At 35.2% G+C, this 20,309-nt stretch overlaps 1 protein-coding gene across 1 annotated transcript; it reads right to left on the reverse strand.

The window, feature by feature from the left end:
• Positions 1–390: 390 nt before the first annotated feature.
• Positions 391–15,849, reverse strand: MS3_00011202 (uncharacterized protein; the record flags this gene model as incomplete). The annotated part of the gene is made up of 2 exons (XM_051219607.1): positions 391–1,505; positions 15,795–15,849. The coding sequence occupies 2 exons, from the start codon at positions 15,847–15,849 to the stop codon at positions 391–393; spliced, it is 1,170 nt and encodes a 389-aa protein (XP_051064583.1).
• Positions 15,850–20,309: the final 4,460 nt, after the last annotated feature.

Here is a 20,309-nt window from a genome sequence, read left to right on the forward strand (position 1 = left end):
TTCATTCTATTGATTATCTTCGAAGTGTTATCCCAATTTTTTAAAAAAAATTTACAACACAAAGATATATTATCAACTAAAGAACCAATGGATTAGTTCCCATGTACTGAAATATACATGACAGTTTTCATACCACCCGTTGTGTTTTCTTTTTCTTTTTTTTACTTATTCTACATCAATACAACAGAGAATAGAAAGAATCTAAGCATGAAACTATGTTCTGGTATTATGATTATTATTATTATTATGTAAATGGTTTGTATTCACTCAATAATATACACGAAATAGATAATATTTCTTTATCTGATGTTACATGGTTTCTATGACATTTGTAAATTTTCTCATTACAATCATGTTGTAATTTATCATTGAAAATGATTTGAACATTGATTACGTAATGATACTAGATGATGATGATGATGATGATGATGATGATGATGATGATGATGATGATGATGATGATGATGATGATGATGATGATGATGATGATGATGATGATGATGATGATGATGATGATGATGCTTCGGATGATGATGATGATGATGATGATGATGATGATGATGATGATGATGATGATGATGATGATGATGATGATGATGATGATGATGATGATGATGATGATGATGATGATGATGATGATGATGATGATGATGATGATGATGATGATGATGATGATGATGATGATGATGATGATGATGATGATGATGATGATGATGATGATGATGATGATGATGATGATGATGATGATGATGATGATGATGATGATGATGATGATGATGATGATGATGATGATGATGTTGATGATGATGATGATGATGATGATGCTTCGGATGATGATGATGATGATGATGATGATGATGATGATGATGATGATGATGATGATGATGATGATGATGATGATGATGATGATGATGATGATGATGATGATGATGATGATGATGATGATGATGATGATGATGATGATGATGATGATGATGATGATGATGATGATGATGATGATGATGATGATGATGATGATGATGATGATGATGATGATGATGATGATGATGATGATGATGATGATGATGATGATGATGATGATGATGATGATGATGATGATGATGATGATGATGATGATGCTTCGGATGATGATGATGATGATGATGATGATGATGATGTTGATGATGATGATGATGATGATGATGATGATGATGATGATGATGATGATGATGATGATGATGCTTCGGATGATGATGATGATGATGATGATGATGATGATGATGATGATGATGATGATGATGATGATGATGATGATGATGATGATGATGATGATGATGATGATGATGATGATGATGATGATGATGATGATGATGATGATGATGATGATGATGATGATGATGATGATGATGATGATGATGATGATGATGATGATGATGATGATGATGATGATGATGATGATGATGATGATGATGATGATGATGATGATGATGATGATGATGATGATGATGATAAACAGCATGATGTAACTAAGATTACATGGATGAAATGAGTAAAATCTCTTTGTACTATCAATATAAAGTTCTAGTCTATTATATAATATCATAAGGGGCGGCCGTCCAGTGCTTTCAGGTTTTCAATGGTCGTCTAGCTTCAACTGACTCATGATTTCAATCTGTGAAAATTTCTAAAAAATCTCTACAAACCCCTTCTGATAATAATCATCTGCTCACCAGTGACTGACTTCAATAGATACTCCTGGAGTTCTAGTGGGAAGCCGTTACCAGTGGAGTACAACCAGGTCTGTTGTGAGATATCAGCTCACTGAAGACAATGGTATATGGTGGCGCAACTTCGTGGATTGGTTGAAGTTAGACATTAACAGCGTTGAATGCCGGCCAGCTCAGTGGTCTAATGGTTAAGTGCTCGCGCGCGAAGCCAGTAGGTCCTGGTTTCGAGCCTCGCGTGGTGCGGGGTCGTGGGTGCGCACTGCTGAGTAGTCCCATACTAGGACGAAACGGCCGTCCACTGCTTCCAGATTATATAATAGACTATTTTGAATATAGAAACATACATATATGTACTGTAGTTATAGAATTTGTTAATTATCATTTAGAAGTTGATTAGTTGTTTGAATCTACCCATTGATGTTTTGGATTGTAAGTGATCAGTCTCTCACTTATTGACATATCTGAAGTTTGTGGTGATGATGTCGTTCAGAAGAACGATGAAAGCTCCACGACCAAACTATCCAGCTCAGAGAACAAAACTGCACCAAAATCATCCACCTGAGCTACAAATCTTCTCCACCATCTCAATATGTGGACTGTCTTGATATTGCTTCAAGTCATAAGCATTCTAAGCAAAGATGGATGGATAGTGACTAGAAATGAAATCTAGGAGGTAAGTTTCTTTCCAATTGTGAATCGTTAGCTGGATGTACCTGTATCTCAGAGGTGAGAATGACACGATGCCATTTAAAGTGAACAGTACTGGGTTCAAGTCTCAGAGTGATCATCAACTGTCGGATGTGACAGGTATATCCAACTGACGAGTTACAATTAGAACCAAACATGCATTCTGGATTGCGCTGCTCTTCACCATTATCTTAGGTTATCATTTCAAAGTGGGGTTTTTAAAATCATAAACTTATAAAATTGGATAAAATGAGGTGAAATTCACACATTTGTTCATTGACCCTTAGGAAAACTCACATGTATAAACATTTCCCATTGAATTATACGTTAATGCGGAGTTGCGATAAACACTTGTTTATCTTTTCTCTTGGGTGTCCATTAGAAACTTACACTATATGGAATAATGCATACTTTGTTTTTATTCAGAGAATGAATGGTAGTTAAGGATGAATTTTTGATTAAGTTTATGAATCGATTAATGTAAGACCACCATTAAAAACCTGGAAGAACTTGATGGCCATTTCATCCTAGCACGGTAATCCTCAGCAGTGACCACCAATGGTCCAACACTAAAGGAACTACAATCCAGGACATCCGATCTCGTGTGTGAATACTTAAACTTCAAATCATTGAGCTGGTATCCAACGGTGTTAATGTCTAACATCAACCAATTCACAAAATTTCACAATCATCTTGTGAATTTCAAAAAGGTTTATTCAACTTTGATACTTCATTTGAATCCAAAAAAACAATCATAAACATGTTCTTTGTTATATCCTAATGAGTAGAAAGATCGTATTTCTGGTGTTTCGTGACTTCATATAGGCCACTTCTTCAGAGTAAATAAATAACCTACTTCTTTAGTTAAAATACTGAAGTTACTTGCTACAAGGGGTCAACATTGCTGATAATGCTGTAAGTGACTAGAGATCATTTTGAAATTTTCCCGCTCCATATTGATGCCTATAACTGACTAGGGAATGTTCAAATGGAGAATTAGTGATATTCATCTTAGCATAAATCATTTTTCTCGCATTCAATGGAAGGTTAGTTATATTTGAATACTTTAAAGCAAAAACTCTATTTGTTGTTTTATTTAAACACATAAACATTGATATAGGAAGGTACCAAATAGCTATGCGCCACATAAATCATTCGATTTGTATGAGGGCTAGGATACTGATCGGTTGCTCATACCAAAGTAGATGGTTTTCTTAGGAAACCACATCTCGTGCCTTTAACCTGAAGGTCTAATTCACAAAGCAGTGAGGCGACGTCAAAATATGCATTCTCATGGTAGCTGATGACCAACAATTGGTTCATAAGCCATTTGTTCCCTCAGGTTCTTGGAGCCCATGTGAACCATTAATTTAGAATCAAAGTTTTCCAACTCCCTTAGGTGGATCATCTATATCCAGGAACTTGGTTAAGGCGCCGGATATTCGCTTTTTGTCCTCTCAATTTCGTAAACAACAGTAATGCCACGAGAAGGCAGTGATGAGGATTACCCTGACAGTAGCTGCATACACTTGGTCATGTGAGAGCATTTGGAGAAGGAGATCTGAATCTCCCAACTCTCTGCCGTACCAGGGCATTTAAGGGCAAACAAAAACTACTTTATATCAACATAATTTCTCTATGTTCTTCAAGATAGTTTATGCATAGACGCCTTAGAAAGTTGATTGAATTCCATTAATAATACAGACTGTGAACAATGAAGTATCATTTAGAAATCTTTCAAAGTGTTTACTTAACACAGAACTATCAATTATTCAATAAATCAGTAATGTTGATAGTTTCATTTTTTTAAAATTAATGAGAATGATTCACAATTGAGTGATCACTGGGTGGTGATCAATGTCATGCTTGTCTAGTCCTTATTAGTGCAGATCGAATGCTATCGATCATATTGCAATGTGGCCAACAGTCTAGGTGACTCGACACTGCGGGCACTATGTATTGAGATTTAGATGGTGGTTGGAGGTAGTCAACAGGAAACCCTGGACCCGGGTTTCGTGCTACTTGGCACTCGTCAGCAAGGTGTACCTGTAATCTTGAGGGAACTGATGCTCCCTGGCTCCCTGTGATTACATCTCAGTCCTACATGAGGTTAGTGACGGCTCGGATAGGTCAGTGGTAACGTCTCTGACTGTGAAGCTGGGTGACACGAGATCGAATCCGCCAAGTAGCACGAAACACGGCTCCAGGGTTTCCTGTTGACTACCTCCAACCGCCATCTAAATGAGAATGATTCTTTATCGAATCATACACTGGATAGTATTGTAATGAACGAGAACATCAAGCAGGGATCATCGAATGTATTTGAATACAACATTACAGAATCTCTTAGTAAAACCTAGGAACCATACAGTAAATAGTTTGTTTACAAAATATCAGTCAATCGTCTCAGATTTCATTGTTCTTTTGTTTCCATGCCAGTTATTCTTTGTTCTCGTTCTCTTTACTTTAATCTTTTTAACCTTTCGATTGATGATGCATACTACTTATATCTATTAACATAAGTAGGACAAACAAACGGATACCTTCATAGCAGACATATACAAATAATTCTAGCCTCTTTATTGAAGATTATATATTATAATATGAAACATTTACCAGGAGAATAATAGATGGATAAACTTAGTTACCTTAATTGGTAGTGAATTTTTTGTTTTGTTTCCATTTCATGCAAACAATTCAAAAGTCTTTGATTGAGATCATCAACCGACTGATGTGAGACCACTATTGAAAACCTGGAAGCACTGAACGGCCGTTTCGTCCTATTGTGGGACTCCTCAGCCGTCTAATCAAAAACTTAACAATCTCCACAACCCCTAAACTGATAATTCAAAAATTATTTACTTGTATTAGTCATTAATGTCATCTATGACAGTATTCGGTTAACAGACTGGTAGCGAATGTTAAATGATGATAAGAAGACAACTATTCAATGATTCATTCACGACGTAAATGAAATTACATCATCCAAGATAAGCCTCATTTACAATGATCTTTTCTCTTTTCTCTTTTTTTTCTATTTGTTTGAAAGAAAAAAAATATATAAGTTTCTAGTCTACCATAAAATTGTTTGTTCAAATGAAATAATCGTAATTATCTACATCAGTTCACTTCAATGCCGAATAACTGAATAGATAGATAGATAGATAGATAGATAGATAGATAGATAGATAGATAGATAGATAGATAGATAGATAGATAGATAGATAGATAGATAGATAGATAGATAGATAGATAGATAGATAGATAGATAGATAGATAGATAGATAGATAGATAGATAGATAGATAGATAGATAGATAGATAGATAGATAGATAGATAGATAGATAGATAGATAGATAGATAGATAGATAGATAGATAGATAGATAGATAGATAGATAGATAGATAGATAGATAGATAGATAGATAGATAGATAGATAGATAGATAGATAGATAGATAGATAGATAGATAGATAGATAGATAGATTGATAGATAGATAGATAGATAGATAGATAGATAGATAGATAAATGTGAACATTAAGATGTCTGGGATGCAGGTACATTCAGCTGGCTAGTCTTAAGTATGACGAAACCTGCGTCAAACTGGATTCCATTGCTAGTCACCATCCATCCATCGTTACTTATAATACTTGTAAATGAAAGCAATATCGGGAGTATACTCACTGTATTCACATATACTAATAAGTGACTGATCAATGGCAAATTCACGAAAGACAATCATACCAACTGAATAAAGATGATTTGTTAGCAAATAACAATTTACCAATTTAAACATGAATTAATTCATGATCTCAACCAAAAACTTAACAATCTCCACAACCCCCATACTGATAATTAACATGTGCTCACTAGTGACTAGCTTCGTGAGGGAATTCTCGGAGTTCTAGTGAGAAGTCGTGACCATTGGAGCTAACCCGTGTCGGGTAGAGACAAGTATCTACCTCAGTACAATGGAAAATGGTCGCGCAATTTCATGGATTGGTTGATGTTAGACACTAACACCATTGGATGCCAGCTCAGTGGTCTAATGGTTAAGTGCTCAGGCGCGAAGCCAGTAGGTCCTGGGTTTGAATCCCGCGGGTTGTGGGATCGTGGATGCGCACTGCTGAGGAGTCCCATACTAGGACGAAACGGCCGTCCAGTGCTTCCAGGTTTCTAACGGTGGTCTAACATCAATTAACTCATGATCTCAACCAAAAACTTAACAATCTCCACAACCCCCATACTGATAAACATGAATATCATACTTTGTGTTCAATGTTTCAATGTACAAGAACATATTGAATAGTTTACTTTACTATTTCACTATTTTACTCTTAACTATTTTCTATTCTATTCATCATAATAACAATAAGAAGAGGAATAAGGTAGAAGAAGAAGAAGAAGAAGAAGAAGAAGAAGAAAGAAATAAAAAGAAAAAAACAATCACTGGGCAACCCCCTTTTTTTCTTTGCTTTTTTTATTATCTAATAATATGATCATTTGAAGAAGAAAAAGAAAAAGAAGAAGGAACAATTGTTGATTAGCTGTTGATTAGTGACATGGTTTACAACAAGAATGATTGTGTGTGTGTGTGTGTTTATTTCTATTTCTCCTATAAGATATTGTCTATTCGATTCATTGATTTAAGAATAAAAATGTTTTTCTTTTGTTTTTTTTAATTTTCAACTATTTTCTTATTATTAGAGTTGCTATCCGACGTTTAAGATGAGTTGTTTTAAAAAACAAATAACTAACTAAATAGTAAGTCATAGAGACCCAACCGTAGCTGCTATTTTGACGTGATGGTAGGATATGCCTATTGTGATGACTCAATTGAACTATACTGGTTGGTTCTACCATACCAGACAGATTGATTGGAGAACGTTAAGACTATAAGCAGCAATTCAAGGTCTGAGAGCAAAGTCGTACTGTTGACTGTATAGGGGTGTGAGAGTAGTAAGCTGTTTCCCTCGGACAACTAGCATCTGCAGTGATACTCCTTTCGCATAAGGAAGGAAGGGGTTAGAAAGGGTCGACCCTAACATTTTCTCGCCTCACCTTACCTCACGGATTTCCGTCTTCGGTGGTTAGGCTTTTTGAAGAACGGAGTTAAACATTTCCCACGAAAAGGCCATGTATGACCGGCCTTAAGAAGTTGTCCCTTGGGCTGTGCGGTCACACCCCCAGGTCGTTAAGACCAACACTAATTCGAATTCCTTTTCAGGTTCCTCAAAAAATACCCTTCAACAATGTGGGCAGCCGGAAAGTGACATAAGCTCTTATACCCGTAACAGCACATGAGACTAAGTTGGTTACATTCAAATCCTTCCTATACCTTTTAATACCTATCTTATCTCTACGACTAAACCTTCTCACATTCCTTTATCAGTTCGCGCCACTAATGCAAACGATTCGAGTACGTGGAACTTTATTCCCGGTCTTCTGAAACCACGCTCTAAACTACATGTAAGAGCCTTTAACTTCCAAACACTGTATAAAATAGGACAACAGGCTTCCTGGAATGGACAGTGTTAATGCGGCATAGCAACCTGAACTGATGTACGTACGTACGAACTTCTACGTTATTACTGACTGAAGCCCTAGAGTGAACATCAACTCGGAGATGTGACAGGTAAATCCAGATGATGAGTTTGAAATAGGATGAAACACGCATCAAACTAGATTCCATTGCTAGCCACTATCTATCCATCTTTGCTTATATAGTTTGTGACATAAAGCAATATCGAGGTGCATATTCCAATAAGTGACTAATCATTTGCAGTCCTAAATAATAATAGGAAGATACAAGTAAACAACATCAATTGAATCTAAACAGTATGGGTTTGTATTTTCCCCATTGTTGAAATTGTGAACTGAGGTTGATCAATTTAGAGAGAGAGAGAGAGCAGCATTCAAGTATGAAAGGATAGACATTGGGTTTGAGTTTCAATATAAGTATCAAAAGTAGAATGCAGTTACATTCAGTTGATTAACTCTAAATGGGATGGGAATTCTATCTTAGATTTTACCATTAACCATATACTAAAATATATTAAACTTGTTCATTGAATATGTCCAACTTGATCTAGATCTAGTAACTTGAGGCACATAAACTTCGGAATGTTCATAGAATGGATTCATGTTGATTTTAGTTATATCCAATAAACAATAAGAATATAATAAAGTTACAATAAATACGATAGTTTGAACTAAAATATGCTTAGAATAATAAGTGAACAACTGTTGTTCACGACGCTTCCTTTTAAGAGCTATGTTCAAGGAGAATTGTACACCATATGGATGCAAATCTGCTCCATAATTGTTCCTAATTCGGGCTGCCAAATGACCTGGTACGGTTGAAGGTGAGGAGTGTCAGCTCTTCCTCTCCAAATGCTTTTACATGGCCATGTGCATAAAACCACTCCCAGGGGAGTCTTACTCATTGCCTTCTCATGGCTGTACTGTTGTTTACGAAATTGAAAGGACAAAAAGAGAATGTCCGGCGCTTTAATCAAGTTGCTGGATATGGAAGATCCACTGAAGGGAGTTGGAAAACCCTGATTCAAAATCAATCGTGCACATGGACCCCAGGATCCTGAGGGAATAAATGGCTTATGAACCAATTGTTGGTCACCAGCTACCATTGGATTGCATTTCCTGACGTCGCTCCACTATCTTGTGGATCAGACATTTAGGTCAAAGTTTTGGGGAGCAGTTCCCTAAAAAAACCACCTACTTCGGTTCGAGCACTCGAGCAATATCCCGGCTCATTCGCAAATCAAGTGACTTATGTGGCGCATATCTATTGGTTGCCTTCTTGTACCAATGTTTATGTGTTTAAATAAATAAGTCACTGGATTAAGCGAGTTCAAAACATAACAAACAAACAAACAATAGTTGATAAAAAAAGTCAGAGGGAATGGCAATGTGCACTGAATGACAAAATCCTAGCATGAGCCTTTCATAGACTGACTACAACTTTCCAAATGAACATAATTGTCTGAGATTATCCACAACGATTTCATTGTTCATTATGTTGATTGCTTTCAGTATTTCCAGTCAAGTTTCTGTTCATTTAATAGGAGTGTACTGTATCGTGAAGTATAATTTTCAATAAACATATTATTTAAATGTGTTTTTCAGCGAGTTAGTTTTCTACGGTATGGGGTTGCTAACCCCATGCCCAACCCTACTCCTTTATCCGGGCTTGCGACGGACAGTAGCCACAAAGGGCCTTCAGGCAGAGTTCGCAGATGATCTGGCTATTCTATCGCACACCCAAAAACAAATTCAGGAGAAGACAACCAGTTTAGCAACAGCCTCAGTAGAAGTAGGTCTCAACATACACAAAGGGAAAAACAAGATTCTTTGATACAACACAGCATGCAACAATCGAATCACATTTGACGAAGAAAATTTGGAGGATGTAAAAACCTGTACATATCTGGACAGCATCATTGATGAACACGGTGGATCTGATACAGACATAAAGGCTGGGATTGGCAAAGCACGAGCAGCATATTTACAATTGAAGAACATCTGGAACACGAAAAACTGTCAACCAACACCAAGGTCAGGATTTCCAATACTAATGTCAAGACAGTAATTACAAAGAATTATTTAATGAACAATTGAAATTGGAAATGTTTAAATTATTGTACGGAGTTGAAACATGGAAAACTTTCACTCCTACTACTACTACTACTACTACTACTACTACTACTACTACTACTACTACTACTACTACTACTACTACTACTACTACTACTACTACTACGACGACGACGACGACGACGACGACGACGACGATAATCACTATCAATAGGATGCAAGTATTTATAAACAGTTGTCTACATAAGTAAACGAATATCCGTTGACCGGATACCATCAGCAACAATCTACTGTGGGAGAGGAAAAACCAACTTCCAACTGAAGATGAAATTAGCAAAAGACATTGAAAGTGGATAAGACACATGTTGAGGAACTTATCAAACTGCATCACGAAACAAGCACTAACTTGAAATCATGAAGGAAAATGGAAAAGAGAAACATCAAAGAACACACTGCATCAAAAATTGAAATCAGACATGAAAAAGGATGAATAGCAACTGAAAAGAACTGGAAAGGATTGCCCAAAACAGAGTTGGATGGAACATGCTGTTGATGAGTGACCTATGCTCCTCAACGAGGGGTAACAGGCATAAGTATGTAAGTCCGTAAGTAAAAACATTATGCTTCAAATTACTTTATTCATTTACTTTCAACCGAATATCATATTAGTCTATGCGAATAGTCATTAAAATAAGTCTTACTGGTTAATTAAATGAACAATATGATTGTCTAATGATAGGTAATTATATCTTTGAAAAAAAGAAGTTCCCTAATTAAACTGATATTACAACGATTAATTATCAATCTAACAGATTACTATTACCGAATGGGTAACAGATGTAACTAAGTAAGTAACTATTACCGAAAGAGTAACAGACGTAACTAAGTAAGTAACTATTACCGAAAAAAAAGAAGAAATCATTTTACATAGAACTGACAGCTACTTTCATTGAAATTAATTAAGTATCTAGTAGGATATTTAAAAAAACAAAAGGAATGTTAAGAGGCAGTTACACATTGAAGACAATAGTGAATGGTTGCGTAATATCGTGGATTGGTTGAAATGAGACATGCACACTGTTGGATAGAGACTCAATGGTCTGGAGATTTAAGAATTCGCGCGTTGAGACTGAAAATCCTATGTTCGAATCCCTTTGGTGTGGGATCGTGGATGTCAACATCTAACGAGTCATATACTGAGATCAAATGGTCGTTCAATGATTCTAGATTTTCACTGGTGATCTAGCTTAGATCGATTCATGAAGTCAACTATAGAGATACATTATTAGTTCATCTTAAAAAATTTATATAGATACTTTATTCATCAGTTTAAGGGTTGTGGAGATTATTAAGATTTTGGTTGAGATTATGGACCGATTGATGTTAGACCACCGTTGAAAACCTGGAAGCACTGGACGGCCGTTTCGTCCTATTGTGGGGCTCCTCAACAGTGCGCATCCACGATCCCATACCAGAGGGATTCGAACCCAGGGCTTTCAGTCTCATGCGCGAACGGTTAACCTACTGGGCCAATGAACCGGCATCCAATGGTGTTAATGTCTAACCTCAACCAATCCACCAAGATCCGCGACCATTTTCTATTGTTCTGAGGTAAACACCCGACATAGATTAGCTCCACTGGTCATGGCTTTTCACTAGAACTCCGAGAATTTCCTCAAGAAGCTCGTCAGTAGTGAGCACATGTTAATTATCAGTTTAGGGATTGTGGAGATTGTTAGGATTCTGATTAAAATCATGAACAATTGATGTTCATTGCTTCTAGGCTTTCAACGGTGGTCTAACATCAGTCGGTTCATCATCTTAATCAGATACTTTATCTGTTTGTATGGCTGTAGATGTGTATGTGAGGTAGTAGTAGTAATATTGGTAATAGTAGTAGTAGTATGGTGTGTGCTACTTATATTGACATAATTCGTAGATGATGTTAGTCATGAACAGAATTTCTGGCAGCAGAGAGACAAGAGGATCGAACAGTAAAGAATCGAAACAGAATGCAATTTGTATGAAAATGCAAGAACAATGAAGTCTGAGTCATTTTGGAGACAATTGATGGACATTTAGCATATACATTCGATTGTCTCCACTGGTGTTCGTGTTCACTACAGTAGTAGTGGTAGTAGTATGAGTATGAGTAGTAGTATGAATAAAAGTCACATAATGATCTCAACAGTTTACTTTCTATTTATTTCATAGTGAATTATTTCTTAAGTTTTAACTTTTTCCTCATATAAGTAGTATGTTTCAATGTTAGTAATATAAAATATTGATAATAATAATACTGTCATATTTCATTCAGGAAATGACTAGAATGAAAAAGAAACTCTTATTTGATGAGTGATATAAAGTTTATCGGTTGAATAAAATGTGAGGTAGTTTTATGAAGACAATGATTTACTGTATCTTTTATGCCTTCCCCTTTCTTTATCTCTTTGTCTTTTTGTTTCTTTTAAAAAGGAATTCAATTCAGTGAACTTCAATAAATCATAGTTGTCTTATTCACCAATTGTATATTCATCTTAAGTTGATATGACTTGATAGGAGATATAATTGTGAATTCATAGTATTTATCGAAGCTAGACCATCATGAATAACTTGGAAGTATTGGACGACTGTTTTGTTCAACTGCGGAACTCCTCGCCTACGAAACTGAAAATCTTGGGTTCGAATCCTTTTAGTGTGGAATCGTGGATGTACACTGTTGAGGAGTTCTATAATAGGATGAAACAGCTGTCTAGTACTTTCAGATGTCCCATGGTGATCTAGCTTTAACTGACTCATGAATTCAACGATTACATTACTATAATATCCACAAAACCTCTTCTGATACTTATCCATGTTCATCACAATCTACCTATTATCTTGTGGAAACTGGTGTTTTCTGCAAGATTCGAGAAGTATGTCATCTAACACATCAAAACTTATATGAATAGTTAAATTTTGACTTGATCAATAGAATCTGATTAGAAACAATTACTGATTAAATATGACACTGGTCACTTTGATTCGATTTATAAACTGTAAGCCTGGATAGTGTCTAGCTCTCCTGCAACTGGGTTTGAGTTGTACTGCTCAGGTTAAAACTGGGCAATGTCTGGTTACTGTATATCACGAGGCAAGCCCTGACTTGAAGTCATGAAGGGAAGCGGAAAAGAGGAAGGCCAAAAAACACAATACGTCGGGAAATAGAATCAGATATGAAAAGGATGAATAACAACTGGAAGAAGTTGGAAAGGATTGCCCAGGACAGGGTTGGATGGGGAATTCTGGTGAGCGGCCCATGCTCCTTCACGATGTGTTTATCTGAATAATAGAATATATAATCTCTGTTTAGCGAAAACCCTCAACAAAGTGACGGTTGCCTACTACTTAGTTTTGTATCGATTCATTGGTGAAAATGATTAATGATAGGTGATTTAAGTTCCTCCGGTTTCTTATCTAAGATCGTAAAAATGTCATTCAATAAAAATATAATCGAGCAAACTGAGTAAGTATTCATCAAAATCTTGAGGAAGATACAGAACTAAACAGATACTTTAAATCATTTGATTTATTGATCTTACAACTGAGTGGTCTCAAAAAAGTTACACAGGAACAAAGTCACTATTTAAATTCACTTGATGTTGTTTACTTGAATCTTCCTATTGAGGTTTAAGACTGCAAATGATCAGTCTGTTATTGACATATATGCATACTGTGCGTATTGCCTCTATATTGCCTTAATTCACAAGGTATTTGTAAGCAGTGATGGATAGTGGCTAACATTAGAATCCAGCTTGACGCATGTTTCATCCTATTTGGAACTCGTCAACTGGATGTACCTGAATCTCAGAGTTGATATCCACTCTGGGACTCGAACTCAGTATCATTCGCTTCAAACACCATCGCGTTTTCCACTTAGCTACTGATTCATGATAGCCAATTGCTTGTGCAATAGGGTGAATTTTAAATTCACTTCGTATTACTTATTTGAATTCTTCTCATTGATGTTTAGAATTGCAAGTGATCAGTCTCTTAGTAGCATATGGTGCACACTAAACGTATTACCTCGTTATTGGCTTAAATGAGGAAGTTTTTGAATGTTTACTATGGACTGTCCAGATTTCAAACATTTTGATACCAAGTTACTTATTACTCATTACCATTAATGATCTTCAATCAATCAATAATTTAAGTATGTTTTAACAATGGGTCATCTCTTTAAGTCTATTCAATTTTTATACTTCTCAGTATAGTTGGTCATGTGGATCAATCGATGTTATATATTTTTACTATTTAGACTTAACACTCACAAGATTACATAAGTAATCCATAGTATAACAATGCACTACAACTTATAAACTTCTATACTTACGTAATTAGTACTATACTGAATGAGAACACAATCAATTGAAGACAATCAAATGTACTTGGATACAAAATTACATAATCACTTAATCAAATCTCAGAACCATACAGTAAATAGTTCATTTACAAAATGTTAATCAATCGTCTCAGATTTCATTGTTCTTTCGTTTCCATCCCAATCATTCTCTATTCTCTCTTGTACTGTCAGGTATTTCACTTTCGATTAATGATACATACTACTTATATGTGATGACATCAATAATACACACCACAGTACATTTTTAATATAAATCTAATTAACAAATCCATGATTTATAAGCTATGTAAGGCTATGTAAGGAAACATAAAGCTCATTATGACCCTTATATATGTATATAATATAAACCAACCATTTGATATATGTTCATTAGACTTATGCAAGTTCATTGATTCACTAAAGAATAGTTTATATATTTCTGATTTTCAGTTCTAGTCCCAACATTCATTTTCACTAGAGTATTTGAATACAAAACTCCACCTGGAGCCTCTGTAAGGCTACTGCTGGTCCCAAACCCAGATTAAGGAGAAGAGTTGGGCATAGGTTTAGCGACCCCACTCTGTAGAAAAATAACTCGCTAAAAAAAAAAACGCTAACCAGGAAAAATTATTCAAAGCATTTGAATAAAAACTGAATGAGTAGTATATTATTACCTGTTAAGTTATATTTGATAATTTGATTAACGACAACTCTCTTGAAACATTCAACGAATAAAGAAAAGGAGACATTACATCAAACGGGGGGGGGACAGAAATGATTGTTGAGTAAACTTTCTTCATTTAATTTTGAAAATGTTGGCCAGTGCTTTTCATTTTATTAATATAAAGATTAAGTTCTCATTGTAAAAGCTGAAAGTTTTTATTTCAACATTTAATAAGATCATCGTTAGACACTAGTGTGAATTCTAACACTTGAACGAAACAATTATCCAATCTATGATTATTTCTAATGGTTTCCTTACCAACGAATATAATAATTGAATTTATGAGTCAGTTAAAGTTAGATCAACATGGAAGCACTGTAAAACTGTTTTGTCCTAGTATGAAACTCTTCGACAGTACACAATCACAATTCTACACCCAGTATTCGAACACAACACTTACGGTTATAAGCACTTTGTAGTTTAGAAGTTAAGTGTTCACATAACAAAACCGATAAATCCTGGGTTCGAATCCCTTTGTTATAGAATCATAAATGCACACTGCTAAAGAGTTCTATCATAGGATAAGATTGTTGTTCACTACTTCAAGATTTTCTATTATAATCTAGCTTTAATGAACTCATGTATTCAACTATTAAATGACTATATATTACACATAACCCACCTTCTTATATCACCAATCTATTAACATTAAACATTTATATAATGATAAACAAATACTTACCAATGAACATGAATAATCCAAAGCATAGTTTAATGATTGAATTCATTATCAACATTTAATTCATTTGAATAATAATGATTAAGTCTATTCAATACTCCTCATTCATTTACATTATATTAAGTATATAAGTAGTATATATAAAGTTTATTATATAACATTTATCATTATTCATTTATAACTTTTCTCATCAAATCATATTATTTATGATGAATCAAAGTTTTATTATTTTTTTTAAAAAAAACTAAATAAATAAATAAAAAGAAAAGAAAATTTAAATAAACACTTTATTCTCATTGGTTGATTCATCCTATGACCTTGAGCGGTAGCTTTTCGACCAATCAGAAGCTTAGTATCAGAATGGGTCTTGTGGAGAGTTTTAGAAATTTTCACAGATTGAAATCATGAGTCAATTGAAGCTAGACTACCATGGAAAACCTGGAAGCACTGGATGGCTGTTTCATCCTATTGTGGGACTCCTCAACAGTGTGCATCCACGATCCAGCATCCAGCGGGATTCGAACCCAGGACCTACTGGGTCCAAAAAACCCATTCTGATAATAATCAAGTGCTCACTAGTGACTGACTTCAGGAAAATAGTCCTGGAGTTCTAGTGAGAAGCCGTTACCAGTGGAGTTCAACCAGGTCTGTTGTGAGATATCAACTCAGTGAAGACAATGGTGTACGGTGGCGCAACTTCGTGGATTGGTTGAAGTCAGACATTAACACAGTTGGATGCCGACCCAGTGGTCTAGTTGATTAAGCGCCTGACGCGAGACTGATAGATCCTGGGTTTGAATCTCGTGAGGTGTGGGATCGTGGATGCACACTGCTGAGGAGTCCCATACTAGGACGAAACAGCCATCTAGTGCTTCCAGGTTTTCCATGGTGGTCTAGCTTCAATTGACTCATGATTTCAACCAGAAGCTTAGTATTTGTTTTTTTGAAAAAATCTTTCTTTTTTAAAAATTTGTTAAGGTGTGTGTGTGTTTTTTCAAATTTAAATAGAATATATTACTTTCAATGGTTAAGATCATGAGTGAGTTGAAGCTAGACTACTATGGAGAAACCGGAAGCACCGGACGGTCATTTCATCCTATTGTGGAACTCTTTAGCAGTGCGAGTCCACGACGTCACCCTCTGCGAGATTCGAACCTGTGACCTACTGGTTTCGCGCACGAGCACTTAACCACCAGACTACTGAGCTAACCGGAATCCAACGGTGTTTATATCTAACTTCAACTGATCCACGAAATTTGGTGACACATCCAACAATGCCTTCAGTGAGTTACTATCTTACAACAGACCCGGTTGAACCCCATTGGTCACTAGAACTCCAGGATATACCTTTTGGAGACCATCACTAGTGAGCATATGTTAATTAGTATCAGAAGAAATTTTGTGGATCTTATCCATTGAAATTACTATACTATTCACAAAACCCATCTGAAATGAATAGAAAAAACTTTTAAAGAAAATTACTTTTTTTAGAAATAAAAACAGAAATGATTTATGATATTTCAATGAATTCCTTATTATTATCAATGATAATATATTAGAAGGAATGAATATACAATTGATTGTCATTTAAGGGTAGATTTGTGGAAACACTGAAAGTATGAATAGAATCATATAGAATCACATATAGATATCCATGTATATTCTCTTTAATTGTGTTGTGAACTGTAATGAATGGTATTTTGTTGCTTCTTTCATTCCTTCCTTCCTTCCTTCCTTCATTCATTCATTCATTCATTCATTCATTCATTCAGGAGTGGACTGTATATAAAGAGTGATCTAGATGATTTGTGTTGTTTTATTTAGTGAATAAGAATAAAAAGAAAAGATTGAACAACTGTTTCTATCATTCGAATATGGGTTACTTTTCTTTTCTTTTCTTTTCTTTTTTAGAAAAAGAGAAAAGAAAAGAAAAACAAAAAGAAAAACCAATGCATTTCTCCTTATGGTTTTGTTTTGTTTTGTCTTGTTGTTTTTAAAGAGAAAAAAGAAAGAAAGACAAATACCAAGGGTGATGATTATATCTAATTAACTAGTTATAGTAAAGATAATTACATGAAAGGTAGATAGTCATAAAAGACAAAAGAAAGAAAGAAAATGTCATGTAACTAATAGGACAATGAATATTTCCATATAAAATAAATCAATTCTATATGGATTGTTATATAATGAAGATCTAGACATTTGTAGAGAAAGTATGGAATACGATGAATAACTTGGAATCAATTCGATTTGAACTTTATAGATCAGCTAGCTCTTCTATCTTATACCAATTAATGCATGTCAAGACAAATAGTGTAACAGCAGCTTCTGAATCAGTAGGCTTCAATATAGACAAAAAGAAAAGTATGATTCGTAAATACAATAGGGAGAACAACAACCTAATGACACTTGAGGAACAAGCTCTAGAGGATGTGGAATCTCTCAATTACCTGGAAAGCATCATTGATGAACGTGAAGGATCTGATGCAAATATAAGAGCGAGGATTAACAAAGTAAGAACAGCATACCAACAGTTCAACAACATATGCAACTCAAAACAATTGTCTATCAACCAATACCAAAGTTACAATCTTCATTACGAACGTCAATACAGTTAGTTCTATAGTACGGAGCTGAAATGTGGAGAACTACTATTACTACTACCATCATCAAAATAGTACAAGTATTAATAAACAATTGCCTATGCAAGATACTCAATGTTCATTGGTCGGATACCATCAGCTACAATCTACTGTAAGAGAGGACAAACCATCTACCAACGGAGGAGGAAATTAGGAAAAGACGTTGCAAGTGGATCGACGTTTCCCATGGTGGTCTAGCTTCAATTGACTCATAATCTCAACTATTCATTAACGTTTGAAAAAATTCCTTAGAAGTAAAAAAAAATATTCGAAATTCATTTTAAACAGTTAACATTTGTACAAAATTCTCAATAATTCTTCAAAGTCAGGTCATGGTGTATACTACTGATGTCAATAGATATAAGTAGTATATAACATCAATCGAAAATGAAATGTTTGGAGGTAGAAGATTGAGAAGATCAAAGAAAAGAGAACGAGATTAAAGAATGAACGAAGGAGCAATAAAGTCTGAGACGATTGATTGAAATTTAACAAATGAACTATTAACTGTATGGTTCTCAGATTTCATTAAGAGATTCTGTAATTGTATGTCCAAAGACATTCGATTATCCTCACTCTTGATGTTCTCATCCACTACAAGGTCATCACGTGTGTTTAATCAACTATTATAATTGATGCCAATTTTAGTATCATTTCTATGACCTTCAAGGAGTTCACCTTAGAAGTAAATCATCTTTCATATTTCTACTTTCTATTTTACCTTTAGGGTAGAAGATTATTTAAGGCTAGAAGCTTTATAATATAGAAACCTAAAAAGGGGGAACATGTCTACCGTTGAATGATTTATTGAACATGTTGTCTTATACTAAATCGATAGTTGGTTGTTGGGTTGATTCTAATTCATTCATTGTTATGATGATGTTGAGATGATGAGTTATACTAATCGTTAACACTGTCCTTTGAATTTCATCATCATTGAGGTTTGGATAGATAAATATTGAGTGTGTTTTTTTTAACGGCAATTATTTCTTCTTCAAGTATTTCAGTTAAATATCTTCATTTTATCCCTTAAGTTGATGCGTTTACAAAACGTTTTGTTTTGATGGAGTTTTACTCTCTGAACTGGATAGTTTAGTTGTAAAGCTTTCATCGTTCTTCTGAACAACATCATCAGTGCAAACTCCAAGTACAAGTGTCCAATCACTCTTGATGGCGAAACTCTGAAAGATGTAGAATCCTTCACATACCTGAGAAACATCATCGATGAACAAGGAGGTTCAGATGCAGACGTAAAGGCGAGGATTGGCAAAGTAAAGACGGTATTCCTACAATTGAAGAACATATGGAACTCTAAACAACTGTCTGTCAACCAATATCAAAGTTACAATCTTCAATACGAACGTCAAGGCAGTTATACTGTACGGAACTGAAACTTGGAGAACTACTACTACAAACATCATCAAAAAGGTACAAGTATTTATAAATGGTTGTCTACGCAGGATACTCAACATCCATTGGCCAGATATCATCAACAACAGCCTTCTGTGGGAGAGAACAAACCAGCTTCCAGCTGAAGAGGGAATTAGGAAAAGACGGTGGAAATGGATAGGACATACATTACGTAAATCATCAAACAGCATCACGAGGTAAGCCATGACTTGGAATCCTGAAGGGAAGCGAAAAAGAGGAAGGCCAAATAACACATTACGTCGGGAAATAGAAGCAGATATGAAAAGGATCAACAGGAACTGGAAAGAGCTGGAAAGGATTGCGCAGGACAGGGTTGGATGGAGAATGCTGGTGAGCGGTCTATGCTCCTTCATGAAGAGTAACAGGCGTAAGTAAAAGTGAGTAAGTTCAAGTAGAAGTGAAGTGTTCAAATTTCTCTACATGTGGTTCACAGCTTATCCTGTAC

Source organism: Schistosoma haematobium, chromosome 7 (genome assembly GCF_000699445.3).
Source record: "Schistosoma haematobium chromosome 7, whole genome shotgun sequence".
NCBI lineage: Eukaryota > Metazoa > Platyhelminthes > Trematoda > Strigeidida > Schistosomatidae > Schistosoma > Schistosoma haematobium.